The sequence below is a fragment of the Odontesthes bonariensis genome, chromosome 8, assembly GCF_027942865.1.
Source record: "Odontesthes bonariensis isolate fOdoBon6 chromosome 8, fOdoBon6.hap1, whole genome shotgun sequence".
NCBI classification, from domain to species: Eukaryota; Metazoa; Chordata; class Actinopteri; order Atheriniformes; family Atherinopsidae; genus Odontesthes; species Odontesthes bonariensis.
Window position 1 is genome coordinate 33183216 of NC_134513.1, and position 19212 is coordinate 33202427.

At 39.7% G+C, this 19212-nt stretch overlaps 1 protein-coding gene across 1 annotated transcript; it reads left to right on the forward strand.

The window, feature by feature from the left end:
• The first annotated feature begins 1050 nt into the window (after window positions 1-1050).
• slc35e3 (solute carrier family 35 member E3) lies at window positions 1051-19047 on the forward strand. Its single transcript, XM_075472242.1, has 9 exons — window positions 1051-1327; window positions 12000-12469; window positions 12641-12751; window positions 12839-12898; window positions 15189-15287; window positions 15495-15577; window positions 16316-16400; window positions 16507-16604; window positions 16781-19047. The coding sequence occupies exons 2-9, from the start codon at window positions 12068-12070 to the stop codon at window positions 16800-16802; spliced, it is 960 nt and encodes a 319-aa protein (XP_075328357.1). The 5' UTR covers window positions 1051-1327; window positions 12000-12067; the 3' UTR covers window positions 16803-19047.
• Window positions 19048-19212: the final 165 nt, after the last annotated feature.

Sequence of the window (19212 nt, forward strand, 5' to 3'; positions counted from 1 at the left end):
AACAAATATTTTTGATTTCTTGGCACAGAAAGTTTTCATTATGTTTATTGTTTATAACACTAATACATTTTCCTTTTTGTCTTCTTTATCTTGATAATCACACTTATCCTGTTTCAGACTTTCGACAGTTTGCATACATAAGGTAAAAAACATTTTTCAACTCATATAGAACTTTTAAATTCTTTTAACTTTTGACATTTAAGGACAACGTTCTTACTCCTTATTTAACTATTGTACTTCCATCCCTGCTGAAAGTTCAGCACTTCTTTTCCCTTTTCTTTCAGATTTTCTTTCGCTTTCACTGAGCTCCAGGTCCTTCCACAAATATTTTGAGTCCTGCTAAGACTTTTTTCTGCTAAATCTAAATCTTTCCTCTATATTTCTTTTTTTATCAGACGTTTTCAGCTGTTATTCAGATCGACGTTCTTCCACAGATACTTTTCATCTCGACTGAGTTTGAGTTTATTTATTTAAAGCAGGGACAATACATATTAATGAACATGTACATGTAAATATGCAAGATTATAGCCAATGGCTAATTTCCATCTTTAGTCCCTTTGGCAGATTGATGTCAACAACATAGGATAGTAAAATCAATAAAACAACAGTAACAACAATTAGAATAGTTAGCCTTCATGGCCAGTGTGAAAAGAGGGAATTATTACAGAGAGAGAAAACACAATAGGATAGAAAAGAAAAAAGAAAAGCAAGAACAATGAAGAGTTTAGTGGATCATAAAACACAAAAAAAACTTCTAAAACTTCTCTTCAGTATCTTCAGGTGCCTTATTTCAGCTTATCAGCATTCTCAATGCTGTTTTGCAGGAACAGCTATTTCTAGTTTCGTTAAAAGTCACCTTTTAAACTTAAATTTGAATAGAATGTTGACAATGAATATCTATAAGTAAAATATTGACTTTAGCTGCCTGGATTAAAGCTATCTTTGGGTTTCCACGGTGTCGAGTAGAAGCCACACTGTGGTTTTTCTGTATGGAGTGAGACATCTTTTTTTATAGACCATCTCCGCCCTCCTCCACCCTCCGGTCCGTTAGCAGCCGCTGTTGCTCAACACCAAACGGTGTTAAACACAGAGGAAACAGGAACACTGGCATTTTATGTTTTTTTCCCCTTCAACAAGAAATCACTGCTTTATTCCGGAGAACCGGGAGGAAATCCCTCAAGTCCTGAAGCGGATATTCGCCAGTATAACGGCGTGACTGCAGCCCCCAACTGCTGGAAGAGACGTTCGTGCAGGCCCGGTAACTTACGGGTGTTTGGCTGGAGCGAGACGAGAGGCAAGGAAATAGAGAGAAAGATGGAGACCCCAGGTAAACTTTTCGTATTGCGTGGCAGAATGAGAGACAGACAGTGATACGGGCTCACGGTTAGACACATAGTTAAATAAACTATTTTTAAGTTAAGTCCCAACGATTCGAACTACAATTCCTGTTACCCCAAGAGTACCGTTCAGTTTAATCTGTCATTTATTATTGTATTGCATTGTTAAAGTAATTTAAAATGAACTGTGTCTCCATTTCAATAGGTTTTCTTTGGGAGTTTCCTAATTTCAAATCAGTCGAGTCAAACTCAGTTTTTAAAAACCGTTATATTACCGTTAAAACCGTTAGAAACCGCCAAATGGGTCCGGGTACTAAAGTATAATCCGTTTTTCTGTCAAAACGAAAAAACGAAAAACGGAAGTAGCTGTCCTTTTTCCTTTTTTCGTTTTAAACCAAAAACGAAAAAACGGCAAAAAAACGGATTTTGTCGATTTCATAAAAAAACGAAAAACGAAAAAAACAAAATCAAATAACGGACCAAATTTGGTTTTTGGAAATTACTTTTTTCATTTTTCGTTTCTTACATTCGAACATGACGGCAGGCAGACCGGAAGCGGAAGTAACGCCAAAATAAAATTAGCGTGCTAATTTAATATCAAACATATTTTCCGCTTTTTATGCACCCATTGTAGGTAGTAGGCTGCATTTATTTTAGTTTAGTGAAAATACAACAGCTGGTTGTTTGGGAGAACGTGATAGCCTATATAAAATTATAATACGCTTAAAAAAAGTGACCACAGCCAAATATGACAAGATGAGGCTAGCCTTTCATTTCTAGCTGAACGTTGCATCTACAAACCTTAAACAAAATAAACAACCGTCTTTTTTTTTTTCTTAAAAGATGTTTTATATTGTTTTCATATAATTTTCTGATGGCAATTATAGAATGCGAGTGCGTGTGTTATATTGAAAGCGAGGCTGTCTATGAATATAGACAACAGTGAGTTGTTTTTTTTAATGTGTTTAATTTTTTCAATAAGCAGACATACAAAAGACAAGACTAGACAGAATAATAAAATGACGACAACAACAACAAGCTGGGAACAACAATGGAAAAATCCAAACTCAAATGGAAGGATCAGTTTCAGATAGATGTGACAGGTACATTATACAGTATAAAATGAGCTAGAGATACAGCGGGAGCTGAAAAAGAAGAGACAATACACTAGGACAATAGACACATACTGTGTGTGTGTGTGTGTGTGAGATCTGCCTTTTTGCTGAATGTATGGAAGAGCTATATGGTTGATATATGTGTAATGATGTGTGTATTGCCTTGTGTATTTTGTATTGATGTATGTTTGCTACTGGACACCTTAATTTCCCTCTGGATTAATAAATGATACTCTACTCTCTACTCTATTTCCTACTTTGCCCGGACTTCCAGTGTAGCCTAACCCCTGGCCAATTCCCACCTTCTCCAGTTTTACAACATAACTCGCGGCCACTTACCATACGCTGAACTACCCTAACTTCTGAATCAGTGTATTGAATAAAGCACTGTAGCCTACACTATAAACAAATATGCTTTTCTCTTTGCTCATGGCAGTTGTGTATATACACGTCAGTGCGCAAGCTTCACCCATATTCCAGGGATTTATTATGTTTTGTCTTACAGCCTTGTATGATTCGGAATAAGAATATGTTGAGAAATGGACGAAATCCGTTTTTCTGTCAAAACGAAAAAACGAAAAACGGAAGTAGCTGTCCTTTTTCCTTTTTTCGTTTTAAACCAAAAACGAAAAAACGGCAAAAAAACGGATTTTGTTGATTTCATAAAAAAAACGAAAAACGAAAAAACCAAAATCAAATAACGACCCAAATTTGGTTTTTGGAAATTACTTTTTTCATTTTTCGTTTCTTATGTTCGAACATGACGGCAGGCAGACCGGAAGCGGAAGTAACGCCAAAATAAAATTTGCGTGCTAATTTAATATCAAACATATTTTCCGCTTTTTATACACCCATTGTAGGTAGTAGGCTGCATTTATTTTAGTTTAGTGAAAATACAACAGCTGGTTGTTTGGGAGAACGTGATAGCCTATATAAAATTATAATACGCTTAAAAAAAGTGATCACAGCCAAATATGACAAAAGATGAGGCTAGCCTTCCATTTCTAGCTGAACATTGCATCTACAAACCTTAAACAAAATAAACAACCGTCTTTTTTTTTTCTTAAAAGATGTTTTATATTGTTTTCATTTAATTTTCTGATGGCAATTATAGAATGCGAGTGCGTGTGTTATATTGAAAGCGAGGCTGTCTATGAATATAGACAACAGTGAGTTGTTTTTTTTAATGTGTTTAATTTTTTCAATAAGCAGACATACAAAAGACAAGACTAGACAGAATAATAAAACGACGACAACAACAACAAGCTGGGAACAACAACGGAAAAATCCAAACTCAAATGGAAGGATCAGTTTCAGATAGATGTGACAGGTACATTATACAGTATAAAATGAGCTAGAGATACAGCGGGAGCTGAAAAAGAAGAGACAATACACTAGGACAATAGACACATACTGTGTGTGTGTGTGTGTGTGAGATCTGCCTTTTTGCTGAATGTATGGAAGAGCTATATGGTTGATATATGTGTAATGATGTGTGTATTGCCTTGTGTATTTTGTATTGATGTATGTTTGCTACTGGACACCTTAATTTCCCTCTGGATTAATAAATGATATGTCTTACATTTTTTTTTTTTTTTTTTTAAACATTTGTTTATTGATTTTTCAGTGACATAACAAAATCAAGAGATGATATTACGAGAGTCAAAACAGTGTCAAGTGTAACAAGTAAAAATAATAATAATAAAAATAATACATAAAATAAAATGAAATCAGATAAGGAATAACTAATAGTAAGAAGAATTACCAAAAAAAAAAAAAAAAAAAAAAATTATATAAATAAATAAATAAAAATGAAAGCGAACAACAAATACACAGAACAAAACAAAAACACAAATAGGTCACCCACTGCTAAATACAAGTCTAATAATATGTTCAATTAAGCAGAGATAAATAATAATAAAAAAAAAAACATTCCCAGCATGCTACAAAATCACACAAGAAAAACTCACAACTAGTAGACAATCAGGGTGGCTACTCAGGAATAGCCGTAAAAGTCAATCCCTCAACATGTACGAAAAATGGACCCCAAGTTTTATCAAACTTTGCAAGAGAACCACGTATGGAGTACCTAACCTTCTCCAACTTCACAAACTGAAGGATGTCCCTGATCCAAGAGGAGTGAGAAGGCGGTGCAGAGGACTTCCATCTCAATAAAATCAAACGTCTAGCCAATAAGGAAACAAAGGCTACAAAGTCTGCTTTACATTTAGGAAGCTGCAAAGTAGGAGGTAAGACCCCAAACAAAGCAGTACATGCTGTTGGATCAAATTGAACCTTTGTACAAACAGAAATAGAGTTGAATATCTGTGTCCAAAAATTAAGTAGTGAAGGACAAGACCAAAACATATGGACATGGGTAGCTGGAGCCTGATGACATCTTATGCATGTGGGATCGACATCATTAAAGATTTTGGAAAGCCTTACTCGAGTAAAATGGGTACGATGTAGAATTTTGCACTGGGTCAGACCATGTCTAGCACAAATAGATGAGGAGTGAACGCGACGCAAAATGGCATCCCACAGTTCCTCTGAGATCTCCTCCCCCAGATCCTCCTCCCATTGGGTTTTAATTTTGTGCTGCGGGGTTAGCTGCAAAGAATAGATACGATTGTATAAACGTGAAATAGCACCCTTGATGGTAGGGAATGGGGTTAAAAAGGAGTCAACCAGAGAGGCTCCAGGGAGATTTGGGAAATCGGGGCTAAGATTGCGGATGAAACTACGAACTTGAAGATATCTAAAAAAATGCTGTCTAGGCAACCGGAATTTCTCTGAGAGCTGCTGGAAGGATGCAAATGTACCGGCAATATATAAGTCCCTAAATGCCTTGATGCCATAGTCAGACCACAAAGAAAAAGCCCCATCAATCAAGGAAGGATGAAAAGCCGGGTTAGCTGATAAAGGTGCCAGGAAAGAGAAGGTCTGTAGACCAAAGTAGCGTCGAAATTGCTTCCAAATCTTCAAAGTGGATTTAACTAAGATATTATTGCAAAAAGGGGAGAGAGAAAAACTAAGAGGAGCGTGGATGAGCGCAGTCAGCGAAGCAGGTTTAGCAGAAAACATCTCCATACTCAACCATGTAGGAGGAACTGGCGCCCCCTCCAGAGAAATCCAAAGCTGAATTAGCCTAAGGATGGAAGCCCAGTAGTAAAACCTCAAGTTAGGAAGGGCCAAGCCCCCCAGGAGCTTAGGTCTCTGCAACAGCTCCCTTCGCAAACGAGGGACCTTCCTGTTCCATATAAACTCAGTGATTAATTTGTCTAATTTCTGAAAAAAAGATTGAGGGAGAAAGACAGGTACACACTGAAAGAGATAAGACAATTTGGGGAGGATGTTCATCTTGACCGAATTAACCCTGGCCACAAGGGAAAGAGGCAACAGTGACCACCGTTGAAAGTCCTTCTGTATCTGATCTAACAAAGGAGCAAAATTATATTTAAACAAATCTTCAAATCGGTCTCTAATCTGGATACCAAGGTACTTAAAGCCAAATGGAACAATTTTGAAGGGGAAACCCTGAGCAGCTTCCCGCGCACCCTGATTTAAAGGAAACAGCTCACTCTTGTCCAAATTTAGTTTATAGCCTGAAATCTGACCAAAAGAACTAAGGATATCAAGAGCAACCGGAACTGAGACAGGAAGATTGGACACATATAGTAATAAATCATCAGCATAGAGGGAGACCTTCTGTTCAAGACCATATCTTGTTATACCAGTGATGCGTGGCTCTGAACGAAGCGCAATAGCCAGAGGTTCAATAGCAACAGCAAACAGAAGAGGACTCAGAGGACAACCCTGACGAGTGGAGCGGTACAATGGGAAATAATCTGAATGTGTGTCATTAGTTCTGACTGAAGCCATAGGGGATGAATAGAGCAATTTAATCCAAGAAATGAACTCTTGGCCAAAACCAGATTTCTCCAAAGCGTAAAAAAGGTAACTCCACTCCACTCGGTCAAAAGCCTTCTCGGCATCTAATGAAATTATGGCTTCTGGCCCCATTGACGTAGACGGATTATAAACAACATTAAGAAGTCGCCTGAGATTAAAGAACCCATGTCTGTTCTGGACAAAACCTGTCTGATCAGGAGAGATTATCAGAGGCAAAACTGATTCCAGTCGCAGAGCTAATAATTTGGACAGAAGTTTTACATCCACAGATAAAAGACTAATTGGACGGTAGCTTGAGCAAGACAGAGGGTCCTTATTTTTTTTTAAGAGTAATGATATGGAGGCCTGATTTAGAGTCTGAGGTAAATTAGACAGAGTAAGAGATTCATTAAACATTTCAATCAAAACTGGTGCTAATTTGTCAAAAAAGGTCTTGTAAAACTCGGTCGGAAAACCGTCCGGGCCTGGACATTTCCCAGACTGCATGGAAAATGTAGCCCGTTTAAGGTCATCTATGGTGATTGGGCCCTCCAACTGCTCAGCAGTATCAGCATCTACCCTAACCAACTCCAGTGAGTCAAAAAAACTATCCAGGGCTGACAGATCAGACTCAACCTCAGAAGTATATAAAGAGGAGTAAAACTGTTTGAACTGATCATTAATTTTTTTTGGATCGGTTGTGATGCCAGAAGGGGTATGTATTTGTGGAATCTGTTGAGAGGAGGAAGCCTGTCGAAGCTGATGGGCCAAAAGTTTGGTCGCCTTATCCCCAGATTCATAATAACAATATTTAGCCTTAAATAAGAGCTCCTCAACCTCTTTAGTAGAAAGAACATCAAACTCAGCTTGAAGAGAAAGACGATCTTTATATATGTTAGGAGATGGGGAAGAAGCATAAATATTATCGAGCTGGGAGATTTGTAACCTCAATTCCTTTAATCTTTTTTTCCTTTGTTTGTTTGCATAACTGCTGTATGAAATGATTTCACCTCTAATATATGCTTTCAAAGTCTCCCAAAGAAGGGAGGCTGAGATCCCTGGAGTTCTGTTGGTAGCAAGAAAAAAGTCAATTTGATTAGAAACAAATTTAACAAAGTCCTCATTAGATAGCAAGCGCGTATTGAGACGCCAAGGGGGGCGGGTACATTCGCGCTCCTGAATGAATAACTCCAGTGTGGTAGGAGCATGATCTGATATTAGAATAGTATCATAAGAGCAAGACTGAACAGAATGGAGAAATCGGTTGTCTAGGAGAAAATAATCAATACGAGAAAAGGAATGATGTACATGAGAGAAAAAAGAATAGGCTTTACCAGATGGATTAAGAAAGCGCCATGGATCCGAGACTGAGAATTCATCCATAAAGGATAAAATGGTCTTAGAAGACTTTGAGGACACTCCTGGTCTAGCGGAAGAACGATCTAATACAGGATTAAGCCAACAGTTGAAATCACCCCCCATAATGAGTAAATGTGTGGACATGTCAGGTAATTTAGCGAACAATTGGTGGAAAAAATTGTCGTCATCCCAGTTTGGACCATACACATTAGCCAGAATCACAGAATTACTATATAGCTGCCCTGTTACAAACACAAACCTTCCATTAGGGTCAGCTATTACATTAGAGCACACAAAAGGAACCGATTTATGAATCAAAATTGCAACACCCCTAGATTTACCATTAAAACTAGAATGAAATACTTGACTGACCCACCTCCTCTTTAATCTGATATGGCTGCAAAATTTTAAATGAGTCTCTTGAAGGAAAACAATATGAGCACCTAATTGTTGAAGATGGTGAAGAACTTTACTACGTTTAATAGGCTGATTAAGACCATTACAGTTCCAGCTAACAAATCTGAGTCCTGTCCCTGATTGTCGTGGCATCCTAGGCTGCTGCATGCTGATCAAGTAATAGTGTACACAGCAGCGAGGAATGTATAACAGTCAAAGAGATAAAGTAAAACATGGACGACCTGACTAAACAGAACACAAAACACACAGCAAGAAAAAAAGGCAGAACTCCCCACACACCCACCCCCCCCCCAAGCTGAAGCATCTTCCCAAACAAGACGCAAGCAAATCCCCCAAACTACCAAAAACATCCTAACACGCTCCGTTTACAGCACAAACTAGTAGTGCTCATCCGAGTTTGTAATAAAGCACAGAATGAATATGTAAACAAACACAGTCGCAAAATACGAAAAGTGGCTCAAGTCCAAGTGTCACAAACTTAAAGCAGGGCGGCTTACTAACAGGAAACGGGTTAACTTTACCCAGCTTACCAAACGAACTGCCAGCCGCTGTTAAACTGTAGCTCCAGAAGAGACACCAGACTTTAAGTTCACCTTGACAAAGTCCATTGCAGTGGCCGGGTCTTCAAAGGTGTGTGTAGCTCCACCGGGAAGAGTGATTCTCAATGTTGCAGGAAACCTCAATCCAAACTTTACACCAGGGCACGAATGTAACAGACGTTTAACGTCTGTGAATGCAGCACGTTTCTTTGCCACCGACGAAGTGTAGTCGGGGAAGAGAAACAGTCTCTTGCCTTGGAAGAGGATAGGGGAGTCCCTGGAGGTCTCGCCGGCCCGCCGTAAGATGTCATTCCTCACGTGAAAAAAGTGAACACGGATCACAAAGGGCCGGGGTGGTTTACCGTCGCTGGGCCTGGGCCGGAGAGTGCGATGCGCACGGTCGAGTAGGGGCAGCTCATCCAGGCCGAGGGTGTCCATCAACAGCTGGGCAATAAATTCAGTGGGGCGCACACCCTCGGCCCCCTCCGGCACACCCACCAGCCGTATATTGTTCCTCCTCGCTCTACCCTCCAGGTCCTCACATTTATCGGCCAGCAATTTAACCTCAGCTTTCAGCGTGGAAACTGTTGAATCCAGTGAAGACAGTAGGTCACTGTGGTCCGTACATGCGCGCTGTAACTCCTTGATAACTTGATCGTGGGAGCTAAGTTTTTGTTTCATCGGTTCGATTGCATGCCTAAGCTCCTCTCTTACCGAAGAAATGTCCGCTCGAAGCTCGCAAGAGAGCGAGTCTATTTTACCACAAATGTCCCCTTTCAACTGGTTCAGCATAGTCTGGAGGTGATCCAGATTGGGCGCACACTCGGGGTCCGTCACCACCTTCGGCGGAGAAGCGGGCTCAGTCGAGGAAGAAGCCTTAGCACGGCCCGTACGAGCCGAATTTCCACGTGGAGCTGCCATTGTCGGTTGAAATTCCCCCAAAACACACCGAAACTGATCGAATACTTGTTAAACTTGTGCACCGGCCAAACTAATGAAGATAAACTGTGTTAATAAGTTAAAATAAACGCAAACTCGCGGAGCAAAAGGGCGACACGTCCTACATGCTCAGTGTCCAACAGCGCCCCCCGATATGTCTTACATTTAAGACAGAGTGGAGAGACATCCTTCCTGTACTTGGAGAGACGGCTTGGACTAACATGTGCTCTATGCAGTATCTTAAATTGCAACGCTCTTGTCCGGTTACAAACAGTTATTTTTCTTGCATTATCCCAGATGTCCTCCCACATCTCCTCATTAATCACAACACCCAGTTCCCTCTGTGAGGGTTTCTTTCAGGTGCTGTACAAGCAAATCATAGCGTCTCTGTACAACAACAAAGACCTTTAGGTAACACTTCACAATACTGTCTGCGTATTAGAGTGTACATCCCGCTCACTTATTTCCTACTTTGCCCGGACTTCCAGTTTAGCCTAACTCCTGGCCAATTCCCACCTTCTCCAGTCTTACAGCATAACTCGCGGCCACTTACCATGTAATATGCTGAACTACCCTAACTTCTGAAACAGTGTATTGAATGAAGCACTGTAGCCTACACTATAAACAAATATGCTTTGCTCTTTGCTCATGGCAGTTGTGTATATACACGTCAGAGCGCAAGCTTCACCCTTATTCCAGGGATTTATTATGTTTTGTCTTACAGCCTTGTATGATTCGGAATAAGAATATGTTGAGAAATGGTCGAAACAAAGTGTCCCTGACATAAAATAACAGAGTTCCACTGATTTTTCTTTTTCATGTACATGAATAAGAAAAATCAGTGGAACTCTGTTATCTTGAGACTCGGGACCTTACAATCACTGACCAAGTTCGTAACCTCGGAGTGTTGATAGACTCAGATCTGACTTTCAGCAGCCACATCAAAGCTGTCACCAAGGCAGCTTTTTACCACCTCAGAAACATCAACAGAATTAAAGGTTTCCTCTCCCAAAAAGACAAGGAGAAACTCATCCATGCATTCATCTCCAGTAGACTCCATTACTGTAATGGTCTTTTAACTGGACTTCCCAAAAAGAGCATTAAACATCTGCAGCTCATCCAGAACGCTGCTGCTAGAGTTTTAACCCGGAATAAGAGATCTGAACACATCAAGCCAGTTTTAAAATCTTTACTCTACCTTCCAGAAGAATATGGAAACCATTTCTTGACTATATCAATGTAAACATCTCTTCTATACTGACAAGCGTTTTTGTATAAAATGCTCTGATGTTTTTTTTTTTTGTGGTGGGGGGGTGTGTGTCTCTCTTCTTTTTCAGCTCCCGCTGTATCTCTAGCTCATTTTAAACTGTATAATGTACCTGTCACATCTATCTGGAACTGATCCTTCCATTTGAGTTTGGATTTTTCCGTTGTTGTTCCCAGCTTGTTGTTGTTGTCATCGTTTTATTATTCTGTGTAGTCTTGTCTTTTGTATATCTGCTTATTGAACAAATTAAACACATTTAAAAAAACAACAAAAAGAACCTCACTGTTGTCTATATTCATAGACACATCCAGCCTCGCTTTCAGTATAACACACGCACTCTATAATTGCCGTCAGCAAATTATATGAAAACAATATAAAACATTGTTTAAGAAAAAAAAATAGACGGTTGTTGCTCTTGTTTATTTTGTTTAAGTTTTGTAGATGTGCAATGTTCAGCTGTCAGAAATGAAAGGCTAACCTCATCTTTTGTCATATTTGGCTGTGATCACTTTTTTTGTAGAATATTATAATTTTATATCCTACTACCTACAATGGGTGTATAAAAAGCGGAAAATATGTTTGCTATTAAATTAGCACACTAATTTTATTTTGGCGTTACTTCCGCTTCCGGTCTGCCTGCCGTCATGTTCGAATGTAAGAAACGAAAAATGAAAAAAGTAATTTCAAAAAAACAAATTTGGTCCGTTATTTGATTTTGGTCTTTTCCTTTTTCGTTTTTTTATGAAATCAACAAAATCCGTTTTTTCACCTTTTTTTTCGTTTTTGGTTTAAAACGAAAAACGGAAAAAGGACAGCTACTTCCGTTTTTTGTTTTTTCGTTTTGACAGTAAAACGGATTATACTTTAGTACCCAGACCCTAAACACTGACCTATGAATCATTCAAGCTTGAAATATATGAGGCTTCAAAGTCAAGACTTTTAAATAGTATCTTTAGGCACTTTGTCACTAGCAGCCTGTCACAAATGCACATCATTTGTTTCCATTATTTAAGTTGCATTTATGAAAAATGTATGGCTCTAACATTGGGATTCTGTACACATCACACAAAGTAACATTAACTTCTGAATTTGGCTCGGATTTTCAACTTTATAACGCTCTCTTCTCTGTTTGCAGTGTGAACAACTAAGCTAAGTTTTACAAAGCTCTGCTGGGGAAAGTGAAGCTCAGAAACCTCCAGAACCATGACTGAGCGGCTATTGAGTTTTTCAGCCAACAGACGGATCGCCGCCGGCCTGCTGGTAAACCTCCTGTCCTCCATCTGCATCGTCTTCATCAACAAATGGATCTACGTACACTACGGCTTCCCCAACATGACCTTAACCCTCGTCCACTTCGTGGTCACCTGGCTGGGACTCTACATCTGCCAAAAAATGGACATTTTCTGTCCGAAAAACCTCCCGTTGCGGCGGATTGTGTGGCTGGCGCTCAGCTTCTGTGGGTTTGTGGCCTTCACCAACCTCTCCCTGCAGAATAACTCAATAGGAACGTACCAGCTGGCAAAGGCCATGACCACCCCCGTCATCATTCTCATCCAGACCACGTACTACAAGAAGACCTTCTCCACCAAGATTAAACTAACATTGGTTAAGATCTCATCTATTTGTTATAGTAATCTGAACCTAGCAGCTCGCCAGATGTTAAGGCCGAGCCAAACTTGCTGTAACCTGACAGGGTATTGTGTTTGGCCATTTTGTTGCATGAAACATTACTAGAATCCTACTTTTTTTTTTTTTCCCCCTGTCTTTTTCCTTCAGGTGCCCATCACATTAGGGGTGATATTAAACTCGTACTACGACGTGCGGTTCAACATGCTAGGGACAACTTTTGCTTCATTAGGTGTTCTGGTGACTTCGCTTTACCAAGTGGTGAGTAGATCTACTGTGACGACAAACTGGTGTGTGTGAGACGGAGAGGACAGAAATAATCCACCTCTGCCTGTGTGTGTCTCTCAGTGGGTTGGAGCTAAACAACATGAGCTCCAGGTGAACTCCATGCAGCTTCTGTATTATCAGGTAGGACTCAGAGACACACAGAACAAACAGTAATTATGTTTATACTGTAATGGCCGAAGGTTGGTTATTGCTCTTTATCTGCTGATAGAGCCCAGATAAAACTATGTGCCACTTGTAGAATCTTGATATAACTGACTTCTGACCTACTGGTCTTGACCTGAAACTTGTTATTGGTTATTAATGAATTATTGGTTTGAATTTGGATTTAATTTTAGATTATCATTGAATTGACCCTTTCATTTTTTGGGACTTTTACTTCTGACGTGTGGGTTTTACCTTTTTTGGGAAACATTTCTCTTCATTTCGAACCACGCATGGTATTCGTTGGTTTCAACATTGTACTTGTTGTTGTTGACTTGAGATTTGTTTCTCGACTTGCTCACATTTGATTTTGGAATTGGTTTCCTTTTTATTTTGGACTTAATTTAGGACTTGCAAATGTTTGTTGTTTGGTTTTTAAACTTAGGATGTGCTGATTTTTGGCTTTGAAGTTAATTTGGCACTTGCTTATATGGCTATAGGACTTTCCCCCTTCATTTTGGACTAGTGACATGTTAGTTTTTACTTGTTGGTTATTTTAGGGGACTTGACTCTGAGACTCAGTTTGGGACTTGTTGTTGAGTTTTCTAGCATACAGGTAAGGGCTTCTTCTAAACTTCTTATATACACTATCAACCTTCTTGGGTTTCCAGGGTTTCTTTGTTTTCATAGATAAATGTACATCTCTGATCTTTTTGAGGTATTTTTTAAAACTTGAAGGTTGGAAAAAGGGAAAACTTTGGGAAGGTTTGAGGGCCTTGTGGAGTGCTTGTTTTAGGAGTTTTAGACCCCTTTAGAAGGGTTGTCTTTGCTTTACTGAAGGAAGAACTTTATTGTCTTTCTGCCAAGTTTTCAGAACCTCTTAAAGCTGCCGTCGGCAGGTTTTCAAAATTCCGAGTCTTAAGTCGGAAAATTCGAACTGATACAACTTTCAGGTCCCTCTCCCAACCTCTAACAAGCTCCGAATCGCCCCCCAAACCCCTCCCCCTCTGTGGACGAGGTTGTGCACGTGAGTTCACACCAGTGTGAGCGCACACAGCGTGTGCACAAGCTGTGATTGACAGGTAGGATTCCTCCACCCTAACTTGATTGGTTAAAAACAGCCGGGAGCGCTCGATTTTTGCAAGCATGATTACAGGCTTCAGAGGGAGCTACAGATTTTGTTATTTTTCCTAAACAGCCTATTTAATATTCTTTTTTTTTTTTAATGATTTTTTTTGGGGGGCTTTTTATGCCTTTAATGGATAGACAGTTGGAGAGAGACAGGAAGCAGGGGGCAGAGAGATGGGGAAGACATGCAGCAAAGGGCCGTCCGGTGCGGGACTCGAACCGGGGCCAGCTGCAGCGAGGACTGTAGCCTCTGTACATGGGGCGGCTGCTTAACCCACTACGCCACCGACCGCCCCGCCTATTTAATATTCTACTTCCAGAATCCCATGACAGTTCAAGCTAATATGACTAAAAAAAAGTTGCCGACCGCAGCTTTAAGAAAGGTTTTAGCTTCAGGTTGACTTTGGTTTTCTTGACTTAGGACTTGCTAGCTTTCGACTTATTTTGAGACTTGCAGATACTCATTTGGGACTCTTTGTCCTCCATTTAGGACTGTTTGGCTATTCCTCTGGGACTTGTAGCATGTTTCTTTTGTGTATTCAGCATTTTTGTATGCTTTTTTTTTTTGGGGGGGGGGGCGACGACGACGACTTCACTCCCATCATTTGGTCAGCTTGGAATTAGACGACTGGTTTGGTTTGCCTTCTGGGACCTCTTAGTGTTTCCTTGTTTTGTTCCTTGCTGGTATTTGATATGAAGCTTGTTCTCCTTCTCTTGATATGTCACTTTGGTCAAATGGGTTTGTTTTTAGGTTTTAGACTGTGTACTGTTGCCATTGGTCTTCACATTGTTCTAGACTTGGGAATTGTTGATCTTCTCAGTGTAATGACTTTTCTATCCCACGATCCAAGCATGGGTAAAATACTTTGGCAGAAAAAGTACCAGATATCTAATATTATATCGTTCTGTTTTTTTCTTCAGCTCAACTAACACTCAGATTTCTTGTACTTAAAAGGAAATAAACATTGTCCAACAAGCATTTCAGTTGAGTGAATGTCAGACAGATGTGTTTAAACAGTAAGTGTGTGTTTATTGACAGCGGTCAGATGCAGGTAACCTCTCCTCATGTGAACACTGAACAGTTGTTGCAGTATGTTGTGTTGATGCTGGCAGCGATGTGACGACAGCACTGTTGTGTCAGGCTCCTCTGTCATCAGGCTTCCTGCTCTGCATCATCCCTCTGTTTGAGCCGCTGTCCGGAGACGGCGGGATATTCAGACCGTGGTCTCTGCCTGCTCTGGTCAGATTCAGCATGTCACACACAAACAACACTTACACACTTTTACCTGTAAATCGTTTGGTTTGGGGCTCAGCATCTGTTGTGTAGTTACTTGATGTGAATGTTTATTTACCAAAGGTCATAAACCCCTCTGTTAAGGCTGAGTAATGTTACAGGGTTTTATTGTAAAAGCTGTTTGGCTAACAGTTTTGTTCTGTTGTTGCCTAGGTGACAGTACTGTTCTCGGGCGTGGTGGCGTTCCTGGTCAACTTGTCCATCTACTGGATCATTGGAAACACCTCGGCTGTCACGTATCCTCACACACACACAGGGACCTAAAGGTCTTTGGGTTCAGAAGGGAGTTTTTACTGTTACAGGCTGTTAAAACAACAGATTGTTTGAGCCCATGTGGGAAGCGTTCTTCAAAAGTTTGGAGCTTCTTGTGCGTGTTCTTGGTCTCCTTCAGAATAGTTTTTAGCGGTCTTGGGAAAAGTTTTCTTCTTGAGCAGGTCTGTGGTTTTCTTCATGAGTCATGAAGGCTTTGTAGGGAGTTTTTTAATGTTCATGTAAGGGCTTCAGAACTCCTTATTTAAGATGGAGGTCTGATTTTCCACTCTGGCTTTCAGTGCTTACTTTGTTGTCTTGTTGCTGAGGTTTCAGACCTCCTTGGGTAAAGTTTTAGCTTAGAGTGTGTTTTGTTTAAGCATATTTTCTCTTCCTCTGGAGAATTTGAAGTATTCGTGGACACCTTTCTGGTCTTGTTAAAGGGATTCAGAACCTTTTGGCAACTGATCTTGGAGGTTGTTTGGTTGTGTTGGATTTTTTTTGGAGTTTAATTCAGAATTGTAGGTTTATAGCTTTTTCGAGGAGGTAATAAAATCTTAAGTATGTTTTAAACCTTAGAGCGGTTTATGTGAGAGTTACAGGGTTTGTTGGTGTTTTTAAAGTAAACTTGAAAGTTTTATGTGCTTGTTTTACTCTGTTGTTTTACTCTGTAATAATCTGTTTGGATGAAGTTTATGTGTTGTCCTCTTGACTCTTGCTCTCAGCTACAACATGTTCGGTCATTTTAAGTTCTGCATCACTCTGGTTGGAGGATACCTGCTGTTCCATGAACCGCTGTCACTCAACCAGGTGAGTCCTTCTGTGCTGCTCTGGTGATTTAAACCAATGACCTTTTATACTTGAATTATTTCCTCCAAACTCTTTTTCTCTTCCTTTTTTGCTCTCTCTCACTCAGGCGTTGGGGATCCTCTGCACTCTGGCCGGAATCCTGTCTTACACTCACTTCAAGCTGGCCGAACAGGAAGAGGGGAAGAGCCGTCTGGCTCAAAGACCGTAGGCTGCCTGACCTGTCAATCAACTGCACAGACTTCTGCCACTGGCCACTAACAGTGTGACCGCATGCAGAAACCTCTATAAAGATATTTTATATCTTTAATACAAGAATGTTTTTAGAAGAAGAAATAATTGTACTGTTGTTCTGCTTTTCATGCTCTTCCCATGGCTCTTAGAAACACTGATGTTGATGTCTAAAGGGGAAACTGAAGCTCATCACCCCAACAGCTGGACTCTAACAAAGTTAGCAAAGTTTGTCTCATAAAGAACAGATTCTTAAAGACACTCTGAAGAAGACAACAAACCTTCCTCTGCTGCTGGCTAGAGAACACAATAATGCTGATTATAATATAGTATGATTAAAAATGTGTTTTGTCAGCCTGTCTCCTGTTTACGCGAAGATGGTTTGAAAAGAGAAGGGCTGAATCTAATCCTCATCATACCTCGACAACAGCAAATTTTCAAGATGTTCCATCAAGCGATTTCAGCAGCCATCTTCGAACAAGCCAGTATTTTTCAGTTATGAGCCAGAATACAGGTTACATTGCAAACAAGCGCTAAAAGCCTACAGATAACCAGATATGAGGGTAAATTTCTCCTTTATTGTTATGTTTACGTCACTTTTTTTAATCAAGGTGTGAGTCTGTGGGCTCACAAGCTTTCTAACACTAGCGAATAGAGTGAGAAAAAGTTTCTGCAGTCCATATAAATGTTGCATCTGCTCCATTAAAACATCTTTCTTGATGGGACAGAACGTCTGACTGGATGATGAAAAGCAGCAGCTCCATTCTGCGTTCTTCAGCTCCTCAAAGTTCAACATTAGCCATTCGAGTGGGTTTACATGAGTGGGCTGATTACACTGCAAAGAGTTAGATATTTGAAATGTTTCCTCATTAAACTAATTATTTGAGGGTTGTTTTTTTGTAGTTGTGATTATGTAAATGTCATTTTTCAGGTCTGAAGCATTTCAGTTTCTCACTGCTTGTAGCCTCATTCAGCTGCTGCCATAATTATTTTGTTGATTTGGATCAGTTTTGGGATTTACTCCTTTCTGTTTATTTCTTTTTGTGGAAACATTTCAGATGCATGTTTTACATGATTTTTGATCAACATGTGTGTGTAACTGTTTTTTAATTGTTCATAATAGACTTCCTCTTGTTCAAGATGACATTTTTACAACTCAGAGCTGTAATTAAAGATATCTACAATATTTTTTTTGTAGAATTTAAAAAAATGTATATATTTTAGACTTTGTTCGTATCTGTCAAAACTAAGTTTCAGAAATGTTAAATGTTACAGTTATGTTGGATACATTTAATTCTTCTCAGTCAAAATTATCATTTCAGATACTGTTGCTGTTCTTCTCAGAACAAATTGCATCACTTTAAGCAGTCGTGCGTTTTCAGGTGTCAGTTCCAAAAATCTGCAGTTACATTTTGGATTTCCAGAAAGAATATTCTGGAAATGGGCTGTTTGATGGAGTGGTTAGCAGTGTCACTTCACAGCTAGAGGGTTCCTGGTTCAAATCCCAGCTGTGGCCGTTCTGTGTGCAGTTTGCATGTTCTCCCCATGTATGTGTGAGTTCTCTCCGGGTACTTCCCACCGTGGCCCAAAAACATGCATTACAGATTAATTGGTGACTAAATTGTCCCTTGGAGTGAGTGTGGATGGTTGTTTGACTCGTTTGTCTCTGTGATGGACTGGCAACCCGTCCAGTGTGGACCCTGCCTCTCACTCCAGCCTCCACCCGCAACCCTGAGTTGGAATAAATGGGAATAGAAAATGGATGTTCTGGAAATCTGACAAGAAAAAACTCTCATTCCTTATATTTACAATCCAAATGTTGCTTTTTCTACATTTTATTTTACAAATCAAGAATTTAAAGCATTCTAGATACAAAAAAACTGTTGACTGTGACTGTTCTGGTTCAGTAATGCAGCAAAGCTTGCAATTTACAGACAAATTTAAGGTATCAAGATAAACTGCTTGATACATTTCCTCACTGTTTCACTGAATGTTTGTGTATGGGACAGTAAATGAAGGTTACTTTTCATTTCGGATATTGATGATCTGTGTTTTCCATATATTGAATACTAGTGAACAGTCTGTTAAAAAAAAAAGCACTTAGACAACAGTGTATGTTCCCAAGATCTACCAGAAGTAGGTCAAAGTAAGCATCCAAGAACAAGTCAGAGTCAGAGAAAGGCAAAAAAATGCAAGGCAAAATAAATAAATGTCTTCAACAAAAGTTCAGCTATATTTACAACAAATGGAGAACACATGTTGAATATGCAAAGCAACCCTGGTCACAAATAAGAGTGCCTTTATCTGATGATTTGCCTATTGATGTTATTAGTGATCTAACAAGTCTTTCTGCTGATGTACAGCGGTTTTATGATGAACTACGTAATATCTCAAGTCCAGATCAATAAACAGAAGGTGGAAGGTGAATCTGTGTGTAGAGATTTCTAAGTTTATTCTTTCCAGAGCCTCAGATCGACTGGATGGGAGGATTGCACAAAGAGAGTACTAGACTGAAGCAGGATTTCTTTTCGATTCAGGCACCAGTAAATTAAGTTTGGTTTCTTCTGTTTTGAAAAGAGCTTCA

Coding starts and splice junctions, on each gene's coding strand:
- slc35e3 (XM_075472242.1), top strand. CDS start 12,068: ATGACTGAGCGGCTATTGAGTTTTTCAGCCAACAGACGGATCGCCGCC. Junction 12,899..15,188: donor TGCAGCTTCTGTATTATCAG/GTAGGACTCAGA, acceptor CTGTTGTGTCAG/GCTCCTCTGTCATCAGGCTT. Junction 16,401..16,506: donor AACCGCTGTCACTCAACCAG/GTGAGTCCTTCT, acceptor TCTCTCACTCAG/GCGTTGGGGATCCTCTGCAC.